This window comes from Uncinocarpus reesii, genomic scaffold (assembly GCF_000003515.1).
Source record: "Uncinocarpus reesii 1704 scaffold_2 genomic scaffold, whole genome shotgun sequence".
Classification (NCBI taxonomy): Eukaryota; Fungi; Ascomycota; class Eurotiomycetes; order Onygenales; family Onygenaceae; genus Uncinocarpus; species Uncinocarpus reesii.
Window position 1 is genome coordinate 2,515,531 of NW_003052499.1, and position 20,760 is coordinate 2,536,290.

The 20,760-nt window shown below is 49.1% G+C and overlaps 8 protein-coding genes across 8 annotated transcripts in view; 4 read left to right on the top strand and 4 right to left on the bottom strand.

Moving 5' to 3' along the window:
- Positions 1-278: 278 nt before the first annotated feature.
- Positions 279-2,139, top strand: UREG_03824 (uncharacterized protein; the record flags this gene model as incomplete). The annotated part of the gene is made up of 5 exons (XM_002544261.1): positions 279-389; positions 746-835; positions 856-1,316; positions 1,617-1,736; positions 1,827-2,139. The coding sequence occupies 5 exons, from the start codon at positions 279-281 to the stop codon at positions 2,137-2,139; spliced, it is 1,095 nt and encodes a 364-aa protein (XP_002544307.1).
- A 1,476-nt stretch (positions 2,140-3,615) lies between these two features.
- Positions 3,616-4,456, top strand: UREG_03825 (uncharacterized protein; the record flags this gene model as incomplete). Its single annotated transcript, XM_002544262.1, has 2 exons — positions 3,616-4,276; positions 4,341-4,456. The coding sequence occupies 2 exons, from the start codon at positions 3,616-3,618 to the stop codon at positions 4,454-4,456; spliced, it is 777 nt and encodes a 258-aa protein (XP_002544308.1).
- A 380-nt stretch (positions 4,457-4,836) lies between these two features.
- Positions 4,837-6,913, bottom strand: UREG_03826 (AP-1 complex subunit mu-1; the record flags this gene model as incomplete). The annotated part of the gene is made up of 6 exons (XM_002544263.1): positions 4,837-4,959; positions 5,117-5,173; positions 5,513-5,887; positions 5,958-6,447; positions 6,522-6,751; positions 6,821-6,913. The coding sequence occupies 6 exons, from the start codon at positions 6,911-6,913 to the stop codon at positions 4,837-4,839; spliced, it is 1,368 nt and encodes a 455-aa protein (XP_002544309.1).
- Positions 6,914-7,783: 870 nt separating this feature from the next.
- On the bottom strand, positions 7,784-8,715 carry UREG_03827 (uncharacterized protein; the record flags this gene model as incomplete). Its single annotated transcript, XM_002544264.1, has 3 exons — positions 7,784-7,939; positions 8,003-8,235; positions 8,304-8,715. The coding sequence occupies 3 exons, from the start codon at positions 8,713-8,715 to the stop codon at positions 7,784-7,786; spliced, it is 801 nt and encodes a 266-aa protein (XP_002544310.1).
- Positions 8,716-11,031: 2,316 nt separating this feature from the next.
- Positions 11,032-11,800, bottom strand: UREG_03828 (uncharacterized protein; the record flags this gene model as incomplete). Its single annotated transcript, XM_002544265.1, has 3 exons — positions 11,032-11,523; positions 11,625-11,706; positions 11,760-11,800. 3 exons carry the CDS (start codon positions 11,798-11,800, stop codon positions 11,032-11,034), a joined length of 615 nt encoding a protein of 204 aa, XP_002544311.1.
- A 1,361-nt stretch (positions 11,801-13,161) lies between these two features.
- On the top strand, positions 13,162-14,349 carry UREG_03829 (uncharacterized protein; the record flags this gene model as incomplete). The annotated part of the gene is made up of 4 exons (XM_002544266.1): positions 13,162-13,204; positions 13,253-13,335; positions 13,404-14,132; positions 14,203-14,349. The coding sequence occupies 4 exons, from the start codon at positions 13,162-13,164 to the stop codon at positions 14,347-14,349; spliced, it is 1,002 nt and encodes a 333-aa protein (XP_002544312.1).
- Positions 14,350-14,990: 641 nt separating this feature from the next.
- UREG_03830 (uncharacterized protein) lies at positions 14,991-15,516 on the bottom strand (the record flags this gene model as incomplete). The annotated part of the gene is made up of 3 exons (XM_002544267.1): positions 14,991-15,041; positions 15,105-15,193; positions 15,255-15,516. The coding sequence occupies 3 exons, from the start codon at positions 15,514-15,516 to the stop codon at positions 14,991-14,993; spliced, it is 402 nt and encodes a 133-aa protein (XP_002544313.1).
- Positions 15,517-18,537: 3,021 nt separating this feature from the next.
- The window catches only part of UREG_03831 (succinate dehydrogenase flavoprotein subunit), a gene marked incomplete at both ends in the record, with an annotated part of 3,136 nt that continues 913 nt past the window's right edge, over positions 18,538-20,760 (top strand). The window contains 7 exons of the mRNA XM_002544268.1: positions 18,538-18,594; positions 18,662-18,799; positions 18,852-18,944; positions 19,006-19,125; positions 19,179-19,311; positions 19,348-20,534; positions 20,594-20,616. Coding sequence (XP_002544314.1) covers positions 18,538-18,594; positions 18,662-18,799; positions 18,852-18,944; positions 19,006-19,125; positions 19,179-19,311; positions 19,348-20,534; positions 20,594-20,616 — 1,751 coding nt within the window. The remainder of the gene's footprint in view (positions 18,595-18,661; positions 18,800-18,851; positions 18,945-19,005; positions 19,126-19,178; positions 19,312-19,347; positions 20,535-20,593; positions 20,617-20,760) is intronic.

Consider the following 20,760-nt stretch of genomic DNA (forward strand, 5'->3'; position numbering starts at 1 on the left):
CCATCTGATGGATATTAACCAAATCGGGAATGATCCATGGAGCTTGGGCCGAGAAGAATTCATATATTACAGCCCCACTGCGTTAACTTCCAGGAGAGGCCGAGAACAGATTCTTCTGATGCTTAGCCGCAAAACACGCGAGCATCACCAACCAGAAGGCCATTTTTTGCGGCCAAACTCGACTCTGGTAGCGACCGGCCAGCAGCAACCGCGGAGTCTCGCACTCACAAAAGACCGAGCGCCCTTGCGGTCACGTGCCAGCAGAGCCCTAGGTCCCAATGCGGCTAGCTCGCAGCTGGCCCCAGGAGAAAACGCACTCTGATTGGCTCCCGTGCTCAATACCCCCGGAGCGACGTGTATCCGGATACGTAACGTTACGTGCAGCCGGGGTGCGTGAGTCAAAATTATTAATGTTGAGCTAGGGCGGCCCACTTGCATGACGGACTGGCCGCGTCGTGATTGGCCCTGGAGGCTGTGGGTCTGGCACTGATTCAAGTTCTTTTGCCGCTCGCCGGCTTATCTGATCGCCCCTGACACAAGGAGCTTAGCTTAAGTCCGGTTCTTGGCCCAGCAGCACCCGTTTCAGCAGCAGGTTGTCTCCTGTGTTGGTCCGGCTAATTGGTCCGGGACACTGTCCACAACTTCTGACTTCCGGTTCGGAGTCGCGCCCGTAGAAGCTTGTTCGGATCAGTCTCTTGCTTCGATCCGTAACGTGGGAATTGGGTAACTAGGCTACTCCGTACAGGCCGGAGATAAACATGATGGATGCGGCAGAGGCTCACTGGCTCCCGTTCCTGATGCGAAAGAGCCCTTGGCCCTCTCTTCAACGCCCCAGGTCCATACTCAGTTTCATAGCCACGTGAAATCCGTCTCGGAGCGTCCAGCATAACTGATTGGACCGTCGCAGGTTCCCCTGGACTTGCTTCTTCCTTTTTCACAGGCTTCGGGGGAGATCAAGGAGTCAATCGGAACACAAAGGAACAGGCCCTTTCAGCGAAAGGCGCCACGCTTCCCGATATCTCTGCAGATCCGAACATCAAGACAATTGAGATCCAAAGGGCGAGTGTTTTTTCGCGGCATTCCCCGGACCAGAACCATGCTGTTCCAAGTCCCACTGCACGGCCACGGGAATTCAAATGCCTCTTTGGGGACGATACATCGATATGCTCCGATTCAGCCGTTATCAGCCCCCCGAAACTCCATGCAGTCGTTTTCTCGAAAACGACACTGCTGGCAAGTTGCTTCTTTTCCGTGCTTGACGGACGAGTTGTCTGCATCCCCCAGGGTAGTCGGGATACGGGGTGCAATGTTTCAATGTGAGCTGCGACGGAAAGGAAACATGCAATGCTGGGAGGCCCGTATCCGATAGTCGTCAAGGGGTAAATCGTTCAATTGATGGTGTACTACCAAATCGGAACAGTCAGTTTGTATAGATAGCTGCGCGTCTCTCCATTTGTCCTTTGTACATACATTCATTCAGAGCGTGACAGGCGAGAAAATCCATTCGAGGACTTGGAGTTCAAAATCTCCAATGAGAACCCATCAGCTCCGCCAATATCATTCAGCCTTCCCGCGGCCTAAAGTGGAGACAGGCAGTATAAATAGCTTCGTGGTAGAAACTCGGCTAGAATCCGCTTTCTGGCAAACGCGATATACCGTGTAAGCAAGCAAGGCGCAACGTCCATTGTTGACTGTGAAAAGGCCTTGCTGCTTCATGCATCAACCGTGAGGCTGGCGTGAGTGGGAAAGGTTGCTTCTCTCCAGAGAAACTTTAACTTGGCCAACCTCACTGCTCTGGATCATCGGCCTGCCGACGCGGTGAACAGCCACTCGACCAAGTCAACGCTCCGAAATGAACTCACAGGCCTAGGTGGACGAATTCGAGGCTTGAGGACGATTGAGATGACGCAGCAGCAGGGCTCCGCTCACCTTGGGCACAGATCTGAAGGCACCGCGGTGGACTCAAGCCACCCTGGTGATCCCGCGACATTCGCAATGCATTCTTCTCTTGATATCCGCTCTGTATTTCCTGTTCAGAGGGGATCTGCTGGGTCTAGATTTCGATTTCTGGACTTTGGGCCCGCGTCCTGGACAGCTGTCGACGTGATTCCCATTGAAACCTGGCCACTGAGGAAATAGGACAATGCGCGGCCCACGAGATATCCAGCGCGATGCATGGTTATCATCGCACTCTTCGGATCATCCAGACCAGTTTGGTCCTCTGGAGACTTGTGACTAGCTCAGTTTTACGGCGGTTCTTTGGCTGACGCAGTGCTATGGCAACGTGCCAGTTCCAGCCTGGCTGTATAGAGATCCTGTCCAAAAGAGTATCAGTCTCACTGTGGGCAGAGGCGGAAGATACGACAACACTCTGCAGGGCCGCCTGTTTTTGACGAAGCCTAGGCCTTCTCTGTCAGGAATGACACGTCCCGTGCGCCCGTGCATCCAGAACACTTGTTTATCTCTCGGGAACCATGCGTTTTATGGCATCGGATCCCCATGGGTGGATGGTCTTGCTGGGAAAAAAAAAAGGCAACAAAAGGCAACCAAGTTAGGTGACGGGACTAGGCGCATTTGCGTGAACAAGGGTACGAAAAAGTCGCCCTGCGCCCCGTCTCCTTTCCCTGGGAGGCGAGCCGTGTCTGAACACACGGTATATTTAAGCCCGTCCCCCTCGCCGCTTCGTCTTGAAGTATTTCTTCTTATTTCACTCGAATCGCCCGTGTTACTGTTCCATTTCTGAGGCCAAAATGTGCTCCCTTCCCCAGCGACGGAATTCGCGTTTCGCCGTTAATCCATTGGATTTACTTACACAACTCCAAACGTCAACGCACCTGACATGGCAAAATCATTGGGCGTCGAGCAGCGAAGCAGCTCCGAATTCGGCTTCTCGGATATTCCTTGAGGGCTTTATCTCGACTTGGCTTTGCAACACTGTCGATGCCACACGCCAGCAATTCGGATGAAAATGATTAGCCCCTGCACACCATGTCTTCTCGTGACTTTCTCATGGCTATGACAGACGTGGCGCCTCCTCTCTATTTTCTTCGCGGCATCCTCGCTTCAGGGATACTAAACATACGTGCCCTTTCTATTGTCGGCTGATCCCACTATGGATAATTTCCAATAACAATGCGCTCGCTTTGCAACGCTGAAGTGCGTATCACCGCTATGCTCGTCATAGGCCGACTTCAAGCCTATCCAGCCAACAGAACGTAGCCAAGTACGATTCTTCAGCCAAGGGCTCCGAAGTTAGCATTTCTAATACTTTCCAATGCCTTCGATATCACTTATCATCATCGCTTCTTAGCGTCAGTCGGGTAGCCACGCAGCACCACCTCTTGGATTGAACGGAATATCACCAGGTCGTGGTGAATGAGTATTATTGGCGATGCGATCATCTTTGCCAGAGCCTCATGTTGGGATCGGGTTGCAACCCCGCTCGAAACGGTCACCAGCGCCGGAATATTTATTGAGATATTTTTGTCTTTCATTTCTGGCTAAAACGTCGCCTTTTATAACTTCCTACCATGATCCTTAATATCAGAACCTCCTACTATATTCGCAGAATATCAATTTCTTTTCAGCACCGGGACGTTTACACTTTGACCCGCCATGTTCAACATATCAAACGGCTCGCCGGGATTTGGGCCCGGCCCGTTGCGCTTCTTATTCAAGATTGATTTCATCAAGCCGAACTACGACGAGCAATCGGAGATTCGCATCCCTGATCAGAAATGGATTCCTCCCACGATTCCTCAAGCAATTACCACGGTAGGAACCACTGGCTGGTTCCAATGGTCATCAAACGGCGTGAATCCAGCGATGAGTACCAGCGAGACAGATTTTCAAGTTTGCTCATTGTTCTACAATTCGGAGCATTCCCACTTCCAAGGGGTGCCTTTCGACTGTCGCAAATATAGCGTGAAAGAGTCGCGCATGAGGGACGGTATCGGTTGGCGAAGAGTGATGTTTCGATACTCTCTCCACAGCTCTCGCCTCCCCATCTCTATCATGGGCTTCGATTCAGCTTACAACGTACTCGCCGGAAAGGGTTCCAGTTCCTGGATGCCACAGCTCATTCCCGAAACGTACGATAACAACCAAGACGAAAACTGTTCTGAACATACTGGAATTGCCGGGGATCTCGCCCTCCTTTTAGCCTTTGTTGCTTTCTCCTACACCATTAACCCTCAGGACCCCAATATGGTCCTGTGGGTCATCCATAATTGCTTCAAGCCCCCGGTGTGGAACCGTCATCCATGTACTGCTCCAAGTCAGTTTTCCAACCCTATTATCTCTCACCATACTGGGTCAGATGTTTTCTGATATTGATTTAGGGAAACACGGCACGGGGGTAGTGGTATCTATCAGACTCGACCCCGAGTCAAATATCACAGCGGAAGATTTGAGAAACTATCAGAAAGGCTACTACGGACCCTTTATCCAACCCTAAACACCAGCCAAGTGATTGGACGGTTGCATTACCTTTCACTTTCCGACGGGCAAGCTCCCTACATCCAGAATTGACCGTTGGACCACATACAAGCGCTGCCCACTCGTGAATACCATTAGAGCCACTTCTCTTTTCCCGTTTTTTTGTTTTTTTTACCTTGCAGATACGTTCTCATGTACATATGTACACTCGCTCACCGTTCTCACTAGCAATTTGCTGGCCATTCTCGCTAGTTACCTCATTGTATCCTACTCACATTCTTGTCTATTTTGAGCATGTTTATTCTATTCCAGATTTTTACGTGATGGAACAAGGGAATGGGATTTGCCTAGACCCTAGAATCGCGATAGGAGGTCGTTACCGATACGTTGTCAATATGTTCATAATGCACCATATCCCATGTCTTCAAAAGCGTCCACTAGCTTATGAACATTATCAGATTTAGGCTCTGCATATGCAATATCCCCGGGACTATCCCGATGCGGAAAATCCATATAGAGTATCTTTATGCACATGAAAAGTCTAGTTGCATTTTGCCGCTTCATAGGCAGCGCCAAAATGACGCGGTGAATAGAATTTTGTGGAAGGGTATTTTGAAGAGAGTCTGTATTAGTTGATAAATTGAAAACCCCTTGTTCATTGCACATCGGGTAAACGCACGGCGATATCGCCTGATTGGGTAATATATCGGACCCAAGGGAGCGACGGGTATTGGAGCTATTACGATATTTAGCATGCCTCGTAAACAAAGAAACCAAATGAGAAGACAAGAAGTATTAGCGCATGCGGCCACCTCGTAGGGAGCTGGGAGCGCCAACGAATGCCGGAGGGACAATCGTGGGGGAACGACGCCCTTGGTACAGGTAGCTGCGCATGGAAGGAGAAGAACAAATCTTGGCGATAAGCACTGATGTGTGTAGGTGGGCCAGTAAGGATCATCTCAAAGCATTGGATTTGTGCATGTGTCCGAGAACGGGGTGCACGGGTAACCGGATCTGCGCCCCAAGGAAACAAATGACAGGTAGAATGGTAAGGAGATGTTCCAACAACACTCACCTTGGGTTCAATAATCTTCAAGTAACGAACCTGAATGCCGCTGGTCGTGAAGTACGGAATCTCAAATTTGACGTTGATGGGTCTTTTACCCTTTGCAGTTTGTCCTGCACCACCCATGCTTCCTCCAAAGCCACCAGTCATGCCACCCCCATGTTCATCATCACCCTTAACGGATGGTAATCCTAATTCGGCGCGCATGAGGAATTCTTTTCCACCTCCGAATTGCTTAATTTTCCATATTATGGCGGACTTCTCGGGAGCATAATGAACAGTTCCAATGTTCGTTCTAAATCGAGGCGAATCAGCGTCTTCCGGGACAGGGACTAGAATTTCCACGTTGTTCGCCGTGCTGCGACGCTTGAATTGTGCTTTCGCCTAACCGACATAGGGATTGGTTAGTCATTAGGCACCAACTCGTTCACAGTGTTGATTTAGCAAGCCTTACTTTCAGCATATACTCGATTCTCGAGCCAGAATGCGACTCCACGAGGCATTCTACCCAGATTAGTGGTTTGACTTGCGTATTCAAACGATAACTCATCAGTTCAAATTCCCCATCCGGTGGGATAAAACTGATAGTACGATCATTCTCAAATCGGGATAACCGGACGCATTGGTGGAACTTGACGTCTTCCATCTCGACAGCTTTGCCCCTCGTTGCTCGTCCGGTCGTCTCAAACATAACCTTATCGTTCAAGCCCAACCTTAGTTCCGGCATGCCACTAAGATAACATTTCATTTTGATCGCCCCGAGAATCTCCGAACGCAAGACGTTTCCATTTGCAGAAACCAGTAGATTCAGAGATTCCACCACGTCAAGGAAGACCTCGTTCTTTCGATATCGAATACCTTCGCTTCGCCATGATACTGCATTCGTGACAGCTATTGGGGGTCGTGCTTGTATTTCTAATTTGTGGGATTCTTGAGTGATATATCTGGAACACGTTAGTCTCCGATTCCCTTTCGTCCCAAGCAGGGATTTCTCGCTCTAGAGCCAGAGAGGGCGTACTCTTGTAATATCTTGCTTTCGGTCGTCTGCGGGTAACCAAAATCCATCATTTCATCAAGTAACTCGTAGATAATGACGAAGTTATCACGGATACTCTCCTCTTCTAATTCCTTGAAGTATTCCGTGAACACCTCGACGATTTTATGAAGAAAAAGGAGAATTTCGGCGGCATTCGTGTTGCGTTTCGTTAGAGCCAACAGGTAAAGATTGCTATGGCGGATATAGAGATACTACAGATATCAGTTTAGCGCCGGCAGACCAGAATCCATAAACGCGTGGTTGCTCATGGTCCCACGTACATTTATTCCCTCGGATGAAAAACAGGGCGGAACCGCGGAGCTCTCTTCTTCTGCCTCACTTAGGAGAATTGGGAATTTTTCGACAGCGGACATGGGGATATCCCCCCGGTAATTGCGGGCTAAAAGGGTCTGCGAGAGGAGAGGATCAGCTCAGTTCATTTATGGTATCGACAAAGCAGCAAGCATTCGCAGATTCATCGAAATATCTACCTTGCCCTTTAGGTCGAGGAAAAAGAGTGCTGAGGCCATGATGGTCAGAGTTGGCACGGGGAGAGTTGATCAAGAAGGACTATGCATGTAGCTACAGCCGTGAGGCAACGATTTCATGCGGCCATTGCCAAATTTGCCAAAGGAAGAAGAGAAAATTCAAAAGCAAGATCTTCGAATGCCACCTGCGCACGATTTATCCTCAGTCAATCCCAGTGCTGACCGGCGCGAGATATAGAAGCTTGTCAGGCACCCTGAGCAAGGCCCCAATTGACCCTCCGAATCGGTGATGTCTCCAGATCTCCGCCCTAGCCCCAATCAAGCCTAGCGCCGTGCTTCGCGAAGCCTTAAAAACTTCTTCTGTTGAAATTCACCTTTGCTCTTTTCCATCACATTTTCATGCATCCGAAAAGACAGTGCAAGCCAACAAAAGCCTTCTGGGTTTTTCCGTGCGTCGCCTCTGACTTTCTGTGAGAGACGACGCCGCGGGTTTTCAATTGCTGAATCTTGCGATATGCGGTGCAAAGACCAAGCCTCGACGATTTCATAAGAGCTGACCGCGTGTTTGTTTACTGTGGCGTGGCCGGTGTCAGAGAAATCATACATCTCACAATCCTTGTTGTCCCTTTTCATTGGGAAATTGGAGTAAAATCGTATGTTAATACATAGGTTTATGGGATCTCTGAATAATATAATCTCTCCAAAACGCCATGCGGATGCCGACTGAAACATTTATCTTCCCAGCTCATCTGGTCATTACCCACCAATTTGGAACCCCAGGGGCTTCAATATACGCTCTCGCACGATTCGGTTTGAAACGGCGCCGCCCCGTTCAAGTGTCACAGCACCAACGATCGCATACATTGTCTGCGCTAAAACGACATCAATTCCGGACTGAGTAAAATGTCGGGGCTGCATAAGTGGTTTTGTCAGTAACTTGCAAGCACTGTTTGACTTAAAAGGCAGGGAGCGTACCATTCTAGGTAGCCATCTCAATACGCCCTCAAGTTCATACTGTCTAGCTAGTGCAGCAATTCTTTTCTTTTCTGTCAACGTCTCCGCCGTGGGACTGGACAATACCTCTATCTCGTCCAACGCCGGGTGCGCAAATGGTGTCCGGTTGTGAGGATCTTCTGGTAGTTTTTGTGAATGAGAGGCGGGGTTCTGCATGAGCGCGAGCGTTGCTTGGAGGGCCACCGCATGTTTCCCTGTTAATATTGCAACAAGTTAGGACACTGCCTGGAAAATCCACCGCCAGATATTGCCGCAATCGTACCTAGGTAAGCCAATCGATCATTGAACCCTCTCCTTCCTTGATCAAAGCTCTTGTGTGTCACAGCCTGCCATTTGACCTCTTCAGAGAGCATTTTATCACCTCCTTCTCCTAGCATCCGAATGTAGAATTTATCTAGCTTTTCGGGATCGGAGTTCACTTCGAATTGTGGCTCAGACCCAGATCCACGTAGTCGAACGGGCGCTTTCATTGCTGGTGGAGTCTGCTTCCATCGAGGTGAAGGCGCCGGAGGAGGTGCTGGAAGTCCTTCCTCTGTCGACGTCTCGGTGGACATTGCCCGTCGGGGCCCTTGTTGCGAGCAGGCTGGTATCGAGAAAACGAAGCATGATGTGCGCCGGCGGACAGGTCGCGCAATTGCGGCAAACGGGAGACTTGGTCGCATTTTGGACGCCATGGTAATGGGCTAAAGGCGGGAAAGAACACAATAGACTGCGTACAAGAGACACTCCTTCACTTCCGCAGATGTTGAGGCATCCCAGGGCACATTCAAGACGATTTTCTCTGAAGTCTTGGCGCGGAACTCCAGATTTGGGGCTAAACCTAGTTGGGACCTGGTCGAGCAGCATCAAATTCTCCACAGCAGACGACTTCTGCCCGTAGCAATCAAGAGATCACTTCTTCAAAATCAGTGTGCGAGGATGTAACTCTCGATAATACAGAATCTATTTCATTACATAGCGAGGATGGCCACCGACCTCCGAGCCGTGGATATCTGCCTTCTAAAGCTGGGCTTCCAAAAATACCCCGGAATCACTGTGATACCTGTCTGCCCTATGTTCCCAAATCGTTGAAATGATCTCTAAAGCAACCAAAACAAAAAGCCTCTCAGCAGACACTTACCCTTTATCCAGGGCTAGAACCATTTATCCCTACCTGCCATGCGGATGGGGGCTTGCATCGACCAAACCGATGAGCACTACCCGCCAATCTCTCAGGGTTCAACATCGGAAGCCAGGGATAAAGTTCATTTCGTGTTCAAGTGTACCTGTATTCGTTTTCATTTCCTTTTCTCAGGTTACTCGTCCTAGGGGTGACCACAGTTATGCCGCCCCGTCCCCGTTGTGCCAACCTCAGCCCTATGGGTCGTGACGGCACGCGGAAGGGATCTCGCAGCCAACTTCGGCTTCTCGAAACACACATGATTTCCACTCCCGCGCCCTGTTAGTTAGCAACCTTATTATTCTCTAGGCTTTGATCTAAGTCTAATTCACTCGTTTTATACATCCTTCATTGTGTGGCTGAGGAGGTTCACCTGGGTTTGCCGAGGGTGTACTGCCCCTTGTCCTAGATTATCTGGGAGATGTATTTGTTTATTGCTTTCGGGATACACCTCCAGCTAATGGAATGAAAATGCGTATTCACTTGTTTCTATCTCTGTTTGCGTCGTAGACGAGCTATTTGAGCAGGTTGCCAAATATACCCATGATACCGTCGGGCTTGGGATGAAACATGCTGAAGGATTGAGCCACCGTGGAGACGGCCCCATATCCACCTCAACGGTCCTTTCCGGGGCCGAAGGGCGGAAACGTGGAGCGAGCGGGACCTTGCATCTCTCCGGGATCGCTTCATGTACGACCTCATACCCTTGATGCGAAGCAATACCGTCTCAAGAAGGGGGGGGTTCGTCCAGATGGAACAGAAATTGCACCAATATTTGTTATCTGATTACCCCTATCAGTGAGAAAATAGAACCTTCTCGATTTTGCTTCAGGGCAAGGAAGAACACATGCTGTTAGCGAGCTTCTCACGTGCCTGTTCAGGGAGTCCACAATAAGAAGCTGTAAACAGCCTCCGATTTCTTCTTCCTTCTTATCCTACACATTTCCTCCACAAGGCCACGAGACCAAAATCGCCCTTTTGCCCTCTATCTCAAGCTCATTACAGAAGAACTCGCAGTCACAGCTATTCACAATGTCTAAGGCCACAATCAAACTCCTTCAAAATGGTAAGATATATCCCCTTTTCGGAGAAAAACATGCCCTCACACATCCGAAATTTTAGGCACTAAACCGCCTACAAACTTCTCCATCTCTGGACGCCCAGTTTCCCCGCCACTTCCTCCTAATCCACCTCCAAGCCCAGCTTAAATGCTGGCGTGAAGCAAGTCTCTTCTGAGCCCGAGCATTCTCCACAAAGTAAGTTTGTCCAACAGCCCTTTTGATCCCCTAGCATTTCGGGACATTATGACCAGAACTTTTGGCTTATCCCAACTGCTCTATTTGTGATAATTTACTAAAATCTGATCTCTGTGTCTAGAAGTTCTTTATCAAAAAAGTGATTCAATTATGGTTTTTTAATACAGCTGTTACGCCGATACGCAATGGCTTCTACATTCGTCAATTCACTACTTTCGGGGAATGAGTCAAGATTTGTCTCCATAGGGCAAAGAGGATGATTCGCAAAAGACAACAAGGGGTGCCCAGGGTGCTTGATATGTTAATGGGAGGGGGTTTTCGTTTGAAATTCAAATAGTACTAATAATGATGTTGATACTTCTGACTCTTGTGGTCGAAATAATACACTACTTCCATCAGCTCTGCCAATCTCCTGGCCTCTTCACCACTCAAGAAATTCACTATGTTCATGATTAGCCTTCTTAAGAAGGTAGCTGTAGGTTTAAACCATGACTACTCCACAATACAACTTAGAGACCGAATGGAAGGTAACTTATATATTCACAGGAAAAAAGGCTATGTAACAAATTTTATATTCAAATCAAGGCCAAAGCAAGGGAGCTAGCAACGCTCAACCCAACCACTGTCCAGCCAGTAGCAATAACATCCTTGTTGGTCATCTTCTTTCCAAAGTCCCAGACAAGATGTCTCACACCATTCATGCAGTGGAATGTGAAGGGCATGGCGACACCAAACTTGATTGCGAACTTGGCTGCAAGAGGGAGGGCTCCAAAAGCAGCGGCAAGTGACATGGATTCCAGATGCCAGCCAACAGCAGGGGCAACAAGGTAAGCTGTGGCGAAGAGGTACAGACCACCAGAGACAGTGCAGCCAGTAATACGGTTGAGAGCAGAGAGATACCAAGAGATCTGGGGTTTGTAGATGGAGAGATGGGGGGCGACGGGGCGGTTGAGACGCTGTTTGGCAAGGATTTGAGTGGGATCGGTAGTATCAGCGGATGGTGTCGAGGTGGATGTCGCTGGTCTGCGAGTTGTAAGCTTCCGTGTCAACGTTTCAGGTTGTGGTTGCTGATTGCACGACGACGACACAGCTTAGGATATCACAATTATGCTAGAAGCGGATCGGAATCGTGACAGGAATTCCACAGCTTCCGGCATAGGGTACTGACCTGATCTGGCCAACAGCAATTGCTCCCGGGCCCGCGAATTTCGCAAGGGAGGATCTGAATGCGGTCGGATTCCGGGCGGCGGCTGCGCAGCGAATTAGTGTCAAGATCTCGCAACAATGATGGATCGTAACATACCCCGCCGCAAAGATTGCTGTACTATCCTTTTGTGAAAACATTGCAAATGCAAATGGCGCCTGAATCAATGTCGCCAAAGCTATCTCCTGATCAATGCAGCTACAGAAAATTGGCAGCAATCAAGACTGGAAGTCGGGCATCATCAAGGGGACCTCGGCTTATGTAACACAGTGTCGGAGGGAGCCGGAATGTGGGCCAATCAGGGAACACGCATTTACAAGGACTGAATATCGTTTATCCGGGCCACAAACACTGAAAATTCTCAACTCACAGCATTGGTTCCTGTTGATCATCGAGCCTCAGCCTTCGTCTCTGTCAACCTGCGTCAGCCTGCTACTCGCGTGGACGGTGGGTTGCAGTGATTGAGACGGTATTTGGTGGCATCTCAACTTCTGTTGCGGCTTTCTGTCGTTGACGCCTGAGATGAGAAGAGTTCTGAGAAGGAGATGCACTGCTTCGACCCGTCGTTAATCGCCCAATCCACTCTGTCAATGAGAGGCTCGGGTTTCATATCAGGGTTACATTATTTGTACTAATCCACGGGAATAGATTCATATTCGTTCGAATTGCTTGCCCGTTCCGCCAACAGTCGCGCCGAACCACAACCATGGCTACCAGAAAATATACGGTCAAAATTTGAATATCCTGGATGACAAGGACAAATATCTTTTTACCCAAGCATTTTCTACTTCCCGGCGGTGTTGATTTCATCTGGCTGTTCGTTTGCTCCCACCCGACAAGATCTGCTCTTCCTATTGGTTTTGGACTGGGTTGAGCAGGAGATCTTTCTCTTTTTTTTTTTTACTCTTCTCCAGCTCCTATGCTGTATTTATACTCTTTTGTGGGCGTTTGACGAACCTTCTGCTGGGATAAGGAGAGAGGGCTGTCAACTTACTTGCAAGATGGCGTGCGTTAACGGACCCTCCTACCACTCTGTATGATTTCTCTCGACATGTCGGGACGGGGAACTAGCAGAGGAATGCTCTCGGACTTTTGGTAGCATGCTTAGCCCACCAGTACTATGTCCCAGGGACACACATCCCCTTAATGAGAGACCACACATTTGACAACGAAATCCGTTCTTTTGCTAATATCTAATCACGCCCAAGTCGGTCCTTTGATATCAGGTCACGTGCGCCGAGACTGAGTCCGCAACCTCGGTTCTCGGCAGGGCATCACAAGACAGCTGCTGGTAAGCAAAAGACTGCATTCTCAGCCTCGACGGCGGCAGACTTTCACTTCTTCCGTTCTTTTTCACAAAGAGGGGTCGAAGTCGCTTCGTTAGTATCTATATAACACGTTCACTCTTGCACTCGCTATTGCGCCGATCGCTTTCGTCGCTCTAATAGAGCCTTGATCATAAGTTTTATATTTGATACCCCAGAATAGAGAGCTTTCAAGGATGCCTTTCAATACTGAACTAACCAGGAGGCTGGGAATTGAAAGTGAGTATCTCCCCTGCTTCCATTTCACTTGCTAATAGGACGCGGCAGTTCCCGTCGTGCAGGGTGGCATGCAATGGGTTGGTTACGCGGAGATGGCAGCTGCTGTCAGTAATGCCGGTGGCCTCGGAATTGTAAGTCCTCCCATAGGAGCGGTACATTGCCCATTTCAGGCGTGAATCATGTCTGACTTTTTGAACAGCTTACAGCGCTTACACAACCGTCCCCTGACGACCTTCGTAAAGAAATCCGCCGAACACGTGAAATGACCAAGAAGCCGTTTGGCGTCAACGTGACGCTTCTTCCTTCTCTTGTTCCCCCAGACTATGGCGCGTATGCTCAGGCTATCATCGACGAAGGAATCCGGATCGTTGAAACCGCGGGGAACAGCCCCGGGCCGGTCATCAAACAGTTAAAGGCTGCCGGCTGTATTATTCTTCACAAATGCACGACTATCAGGCATGCGAAATCCGCCGTGAAACTCGGCGTTGACTTCTTGTCTATCGACGGATTCGAATGTGCTGGGCATGTGGGTGAAACCGATATCACCAATTTCATCCTCCTCAGCCGTGCTAGGCAAGAGCTCAAGACCCCATTCATCGCGTCTGGTGGATTCGGCGACGGAAACGGTCTGGCCGCTGCTTTAGCGTTAGGCGCAGAGGGAATCAACATGGGTACAAGATTTATGGCAACTGTAGAAGCGCCTATCCATCAGAATGTGAAGCAGGCTATCGTGGACGCCCACGAGGAAGATACTAAGCTCCTTCTGCGCCGCTGGAGAAACACAACCCGACTTTTCAAAAACAAGGTCGCAAACGAAGCCTACAAAATTGAAACGGAGGGAAAGGGTGAGGATTTCTCTGAGATGGCGCCGTTTATGAGCGGTAAGAGAGGCCGTCAAGTCTTCCTGAACGGCGACGTCGACTACGGTGTAAGTTTCTACTTTGTCCTTGCCCTCTCTGGCGCTGTTTTGTTCAGCCGAGAACTCACTCTTGTCATAGGTGTGGACCGCGGGACAAGTGATTGGTCTCATCCAAGACATCCCGACATGCGAAGTGCTTTTGAAACGCATCGAGAGAGAAGCTGCAGAGGCAATGGCCAAAATCAGTGCTCTGTATACTCCGTCTGCTCCTCAAAGCAAGCTTTGATATGGACACATGATGTTCAACTAGATAACTGATCACGACCGGGGCATGGCGCTTTTGGATGTGACATTTTTGCATTTTCTCCCGATTGCCTCTTCTAAATCTAGATAGATCTTTATTTGAAGCTTTAGCCATGAGTACGTACTCCGTGCTCGTGTGCTTTGTCCATCTCTACTGTTCCTTTTGACATTTTGGCACCGGGAATCTAGACATTGTGGCCTCTGTATTCATATGCTGCGCAAGAACACAAGGAAGAGCTCAACTAATAGGAGTGTCTGGTTTCATTGCGGCTTCAGGCTCAATTGAAAAATGTCAAAAGACATTTCACTGTCGTGCTAGTTTTTGATGAGTGAAACTTACGTAGTGAACATTTTATGGAAGAAAGCAAGTATAAGTCACAAGATATAAGTTGGAGTTTCCAATTCAACAGTGCACACCACAACAATAAAATCTCATTCGCCCCTGACTCGATATGGACAGACAAAAGAAATGAAAATGAGAGACAAAAACTGGCGCTTAAGAGACTATGTCCAAAAGTTGCGAATGCACGTCTATTAACCGTTCCACCAATCTTTCATCTGAACCACATCGAATAACTGTCGACCTTGGCAATGAAGGCGGATGAATTGCTATGTGCGACCCATTTAGAGGACGTTGAGAGGAATGCAAGGAACAGCGACGGCAACAGCACCGTTCTAAGGCTATGTTAGAATCTGTATTCAAAGGACAATCATGTTTGTTGGCCAGGGTGAACTTACGGCCTCGGAGTTGACGTTCTGGCAGCAGGCAGCAGTCTGCTTGCACTTCTGGTTGAGAAAGTCGGACAAACCAGCACCGAGGACACCGACTATAATACTGATTAGAGAATACCAACTTTGAAATGACCCTTGACTGGATTCGGAGCATACTAGGAATGTTAAGCTTGGAGCATTGGTCGAAGACGGAGATGTCCTGGATGTTGAGGTTCTTGACGATGCCGTTGAGGACACCGAAGTCGGTATCAGCACCGGTGGCATCAACCTTGTTGATCTGCTTGTTGCAGCAGGAAAGGTTCTCGTTACCGCACTGGGCGGCGATTTTCTGGTTCACAGCAGGCTTGGAAGCATAGTTGGGAGCGCAAGAGGCAGCGGTGGCCAAAGCGAAGAAAGAGGCAGTGTAGAAGAACTTCATTTTGAAAGGAGTTGGTTTTAGCCGGGAGGCAGATATTAAGGATTAAATATTAAAGTAGTAAAAGTAACGGTGAAGACTGTGGAAGCTGAAGATGGATGCTGATGGAAGAAAAGAGTCTCATTCCCCAAGGGAACATAGGCCTTTTATAACTTTGACGACCTGTTGATCCAGTCTTCTGCCCCTGAGAATTCTCACCCAGCGACATTGCAGGCCTCTCTCGAAAACGAAGATCCTTTGCCCTTCGTGGACCCCAATCCCGCTTCGTCTGGATCATCTTCACTTGTGACATGGCATGTCCCTAACCGGCCTGCCTCCCGGGCGTGGCGCCAAATATTGGAGAAAACTGGGCCCTCTCAGCGAATGCATTTCCATGCAGGGTGAGAAACGAGCATGTTTGACGAAACAAAAGCCCATCTGTCCCAGCGAGAGGCTGGAACCATCTGTGCCGGCGCTGATCCACGATTCTAGTCTGCGAACTCTGCTGCAGCTTCACAGCCAGGAGCACAGAGCTCATTGAAAATCACTGCCGAAAATTGACAGCGCTCGACGCACAATCAAGGAGAAAGCGGACAATATATTGATCTGTGCAACTTTGACCTTCAAAAAAAGCAAAGAGCTCTCCCTCTTCCCGAAGCCGGTGATTTGCGAAATGCCCACTCGATTCCAGATTTGCAGATGCTTAGCATAGTTTTTCATGACAATTTATTCATCGTGTTAATCCGAGACAGTTTGTCTGCAAGGCTCGAAGATTCATTCAATGCATCCAGCAGTTGCGTTGGATAAACTCCTGCAAAACCAATGCGCCTGACCTTTCTGGCCGCACACAGGATTCTCTTTGTCGGGATTCCTCGCCTCAGCGCCACGGAGAGCTTGATGCGGATCGATACTCCATACAGAGAATATTGGGCGAAATCTTGATTCGATCCTCAAACCGGCTGGCCTTTGCAGTCTGGTGGGTTTTCCGTCGAATTTTCTTTTTTCTTTTTGCTTTTTTCTTCACGGTCATTGGCGGGCCCCTGACAAGATTTCAATCCGCAAAAGAAATATGCGTAGGATAGGTCCCCAGAATCAGGAACATGCCTTCTGACCTATCTCAACGTCAAATTCCAACAGCGATCTTCATTTTCCTGACCTTGTTTTGGCGCTGGCGAGATCTGGGGGAGCTTGATGCATGCCCAGTTTACTCCGTACGGAGCCCAAGATTTGTCCAGCCAAGTGCCACAAGAAGAATCCTAAAAGCGACCGTGTCAGTGCCTCTGCGTGAAGAGCATCATCGCTCTCGCAGCTTTTAACGTTGATCAGTGACCCGCCCTGGCATGAATGTGAGCCTCGACGACTAACAATCGCCGGGCATCATCGATGAATAGTGTCATAAACCAGCCCAGGCTCAGATGAGCAACTTCGTCCAAAGAATGTTTTAGGTTGTGTAGCTTCGCAGTGGAGAAATTGATGCACTTTCGATCATGGGCAAGCCAGCCAGAAACTTTGTGATACTCGCAATTTGGCTTCTGCGAGCGGTCAAGGCGTCCGAAAATTGCCTCTCTCTCGAAGGCGCACTATTGATTTTCGTTGATCGCTCTAGAAGATCATCGCTACTTATTGATTACGGGTTAATTCTCCGGAGTGATACCTGATATCATGTTCATCCTTTGCAGCTGAGTGCACCAGATCATGGATGCCGTAGATCCCTTCATTGGCGATGGAATCGTTAAATCTTCCCCGTCCTGGAAGTGATTGGAGACTTATTTGATCCACGGTCCAGGATTGCGGTGCGATTGTCATTCCGTTTCTGTTTGCGACCGTCAATTACGCGGGAGATGGAGTCTCGATCCTCGAATCCGTTTTTGACCCTGACGGACGGCACGAACCGATGAAGCGGGCAAACCGGTATTCAGAGCTCGCATCGCCTCCAACGATGATTGAAGTCGTGGAGCGGTTTCCCTCCACTGCCTGCTCTATTCCTTCATGGGCTTGAAAAGTCTTCTTTTGTGAGTCCACCGCTCGTCCATGAATTTGAAAGGTTAGAATGCGAGCATACTCCGGATATCTATCTGCGCCGATGTGTTTCCAAGTGTCCGATGATGAGTTCAGGAATACCTTCAAACGTCCAGAGATTCGCATCTTGTCTTGCAATGGCTTCGACGTCGGATGGCATTTGACTCAAGGTCGGAGGCCCATTATCAACTAAGCAGCATCTAGCTGGTAAGGTTTGGCTTGTCCGGCAACCGATGCTGTTAGCCGCGGTATCCAGCGACGACGGCCAATGCGGTTGGTCTCAATGCTAGCAAATCCATCTCGAAATGTCCATTTCGCGGTCATGCTAGGTTTTCGAGAACCGCCGGTGGATCTCTGTACCTTTTTACCCGGCAGATATTCCGAGGTGCCATCCGTCTCCCGTGGACTGGTGAAGCGCTCCAGCATGGAGGGGCTCAGCTTCATTCATCGCGATATGCCCTTCGTTTGGCAATGATTCTCATCCGTCGTCGGATTCTCATTCTGTGCGGCCTAGAACATTGGCCCGAACGTTATACACTTGGATCGTTTGCACCTTTTCCGTTCTACACAACTCACGAATTCTTGATAACGACACCCTCCGCATCCAAACCCAACTTCCTTCGAGCCTCGATCCGGAATACGTGATTTCTAAAATCTATTATCCATTGCGAAGCTGGCTTCCATAATGGCCTCCAAACCGGCCCTCTCACTTCTTTTCAATCGCCCTCGGCCAGTAAATATAAATAGAGTGATACCAATACCTTTGTGGCGGAGACACGCTTCTTACGACCCAAGCAGGCAAATCTCGAAACTAGGTTTATATAATAGCAAGGGGAATAGCAGGGCTTTCAGTTCTTCGGCGTCCGCTGGCGCCGTAGAAGGAATATCACCAGGATCAAGTGACGGAACTCGTCAATTTAGCATCATAGACCATAAATATGAGTATGTGTACAATCCGTTCGGCGCCAGAGTCTCAGACTGAACATTTCAAGCGCAATTGTTATAGGTGCTGGTGGAGCCGGGCTTATGGCTGCTGTAGGGTTGGCAGAAAGCGGATTGGAAACTGCCTGCATCACGAAACTGGTGCGTTCCAAACCCCTACTTAAAAATAGAGTGCTCTTAAAACAGGCGTAAGCTGAGTCCGAAACAGTTTCCAACGAGATCCCACACGGTCGCTGCGCAGGGCGGCATTAACGCCGCCCTGGGGAATATGACGGAAGACGACTGGAGATGGCATATGTATGATACCGTCAAGGGTTCGGATTGGTTAGGTGACCAAGATGCAATCGTAAGAATGTGCTACATGGCGGGCTATAATCGAAAGGCTGACAATAAAACAGCATTATATGTGCAGAGAAGCCCCTCGGACAATCCTAGAGCTAGAAGCCTATGGCATGCCTTTCTCTCGCACCGCAGAAGGTAAAATATACCAGGTTGGTGGCCCAATTATCTTCGTTTGTCTGACTTTAGTGTTAACTGTCTTTTATATTGTAGCGACCTATTGGAGGCCAATCCTTGAACTATGGCACCGGCGGCCAAGCATATAGAACGGCATGCGCTGCGGACCGCACAGGGCATGCCATGCTGCACACGCTTTATGGGCAGTCACTGAAGGTCAGCAATTTGCTCGCTATAAAGACTACCTTCATTTTCTGATTGTTCTTCAGCACAATTGCAGTTTCTTGATCGAATTCTTTGTCCTCGACCTGATGATGGCAGATGGTATTTGCGTTGGAGCAGTCGCGTTGGACATGGAGACCGGAACACTCCATCGGCTATTTAGCAAGAATACCATTCTAGGTAAGTCTTTGTTTTCCGCAAATCTGGAAATGCAAGGCAGTCGGGTTGATATTGTTCTAGCCACTGGTGGCTATGGCCGTGCGTATTTCTCTTGCACATCGGCACACACTAGTACGGGAGATGGTTGCGCTATGGTAGCCAGGGCTGGACTCCCTCTTCAAGATATGGAGTTCGTTCAATTTCATCCCAGTGGTATATATGGGGCGGGCGTCTTGATAACCGAAGGCGCCCGTGGAGAGGGGGGCTATTTATTGAACTCAGAAGGAGAAAGGTTTATGGAAAGATATGCCCCAACTGCCAAGGATCTTGCAAGTCGCGACGTTGTCGCTCGTTCTATGAATATGGAAATTCGCGAAGGCCGTGGCGTTGGGCCGGGGAGGGACCACATTTACCTCCAGTTATCGCATCTGCCACGCGACTTGATTCTTGAGCGGCTGCCGGGCATTGCGGAAACAGCCTCGATTTTTGCAGGAATAGATATCACAAAGCAGCCGATCCCGGTGCTGCCCACGGTTCATTATTGTATGGGTGGTATTCCCACCAACTATCAAGGCCAGGTCCTTGACGTCGACACAATTACTGGCAAAGAGAAGACTGTCCCAGGGCTTTATGCTGTTGGAGAAACAGCATGCGTGAGTGTACATGGAGCTAACAGACTTGGTGCGAACTCGCTCCTTGACATTGCTGTTTTTGGACGAGCCAGCGCCCAACATATCGCAGAAAATAACGAAAAAGGAATGACTCATGCACCCTCACCAAAAGATATTGGAATGACATCTTTCGAAGATATGGAGAGGATTCGCAAATCCGATGGAACCAAATTAACAGCTGAATTGCGTCTGGAGATGCAGAAAGCTATGCAGTCGGACGTGGCAGTTTTCCGCACCGGAGAATCCCTGTCTTCTGGCGTGTCTCGGGTTCAACAAGTAGAGCAGGCTTTCAAGAAAGATGTATGTGTCAAGGACAAATCTTTAATCTGGAACTCGGACTTGGTTGAAACCTTGGAGATGCGTAATCTCCTCACTTGCGCAGCACAAACGGCAAAGAGCGCTCTTGAAAGAAAAGAAAGCCGGGGAAGCCATGCTCGGGAAGATTTCTCCGATAGAGATGATGATCAGTTTCTAAAACATAGCCTGTCATGGCAAGGGGAGGAGGCGGAAGATGTGCGGGTTGGATATCGGGCGGTCACGTTTAGGACCCTGGACGAGATTGAATGTCCGTCGGTACCACCGAAGAAAAGGACATACTAAAGGACATCGCATCCATTTGTACATATACATAGTTAGCCAAGGGAAATAAACCCAGGTAGGATCGGGGCGTTGTCAAATACGCTCTCAGTCGGCGAGGTTTGCCTTGGGATACGCAAGGGCGAGGATGTGGATTACATAACATAGTCACTTGTTAAACATAGTTCTGTAGCCTAACTATATCTGGAATAGCGCGTCCATT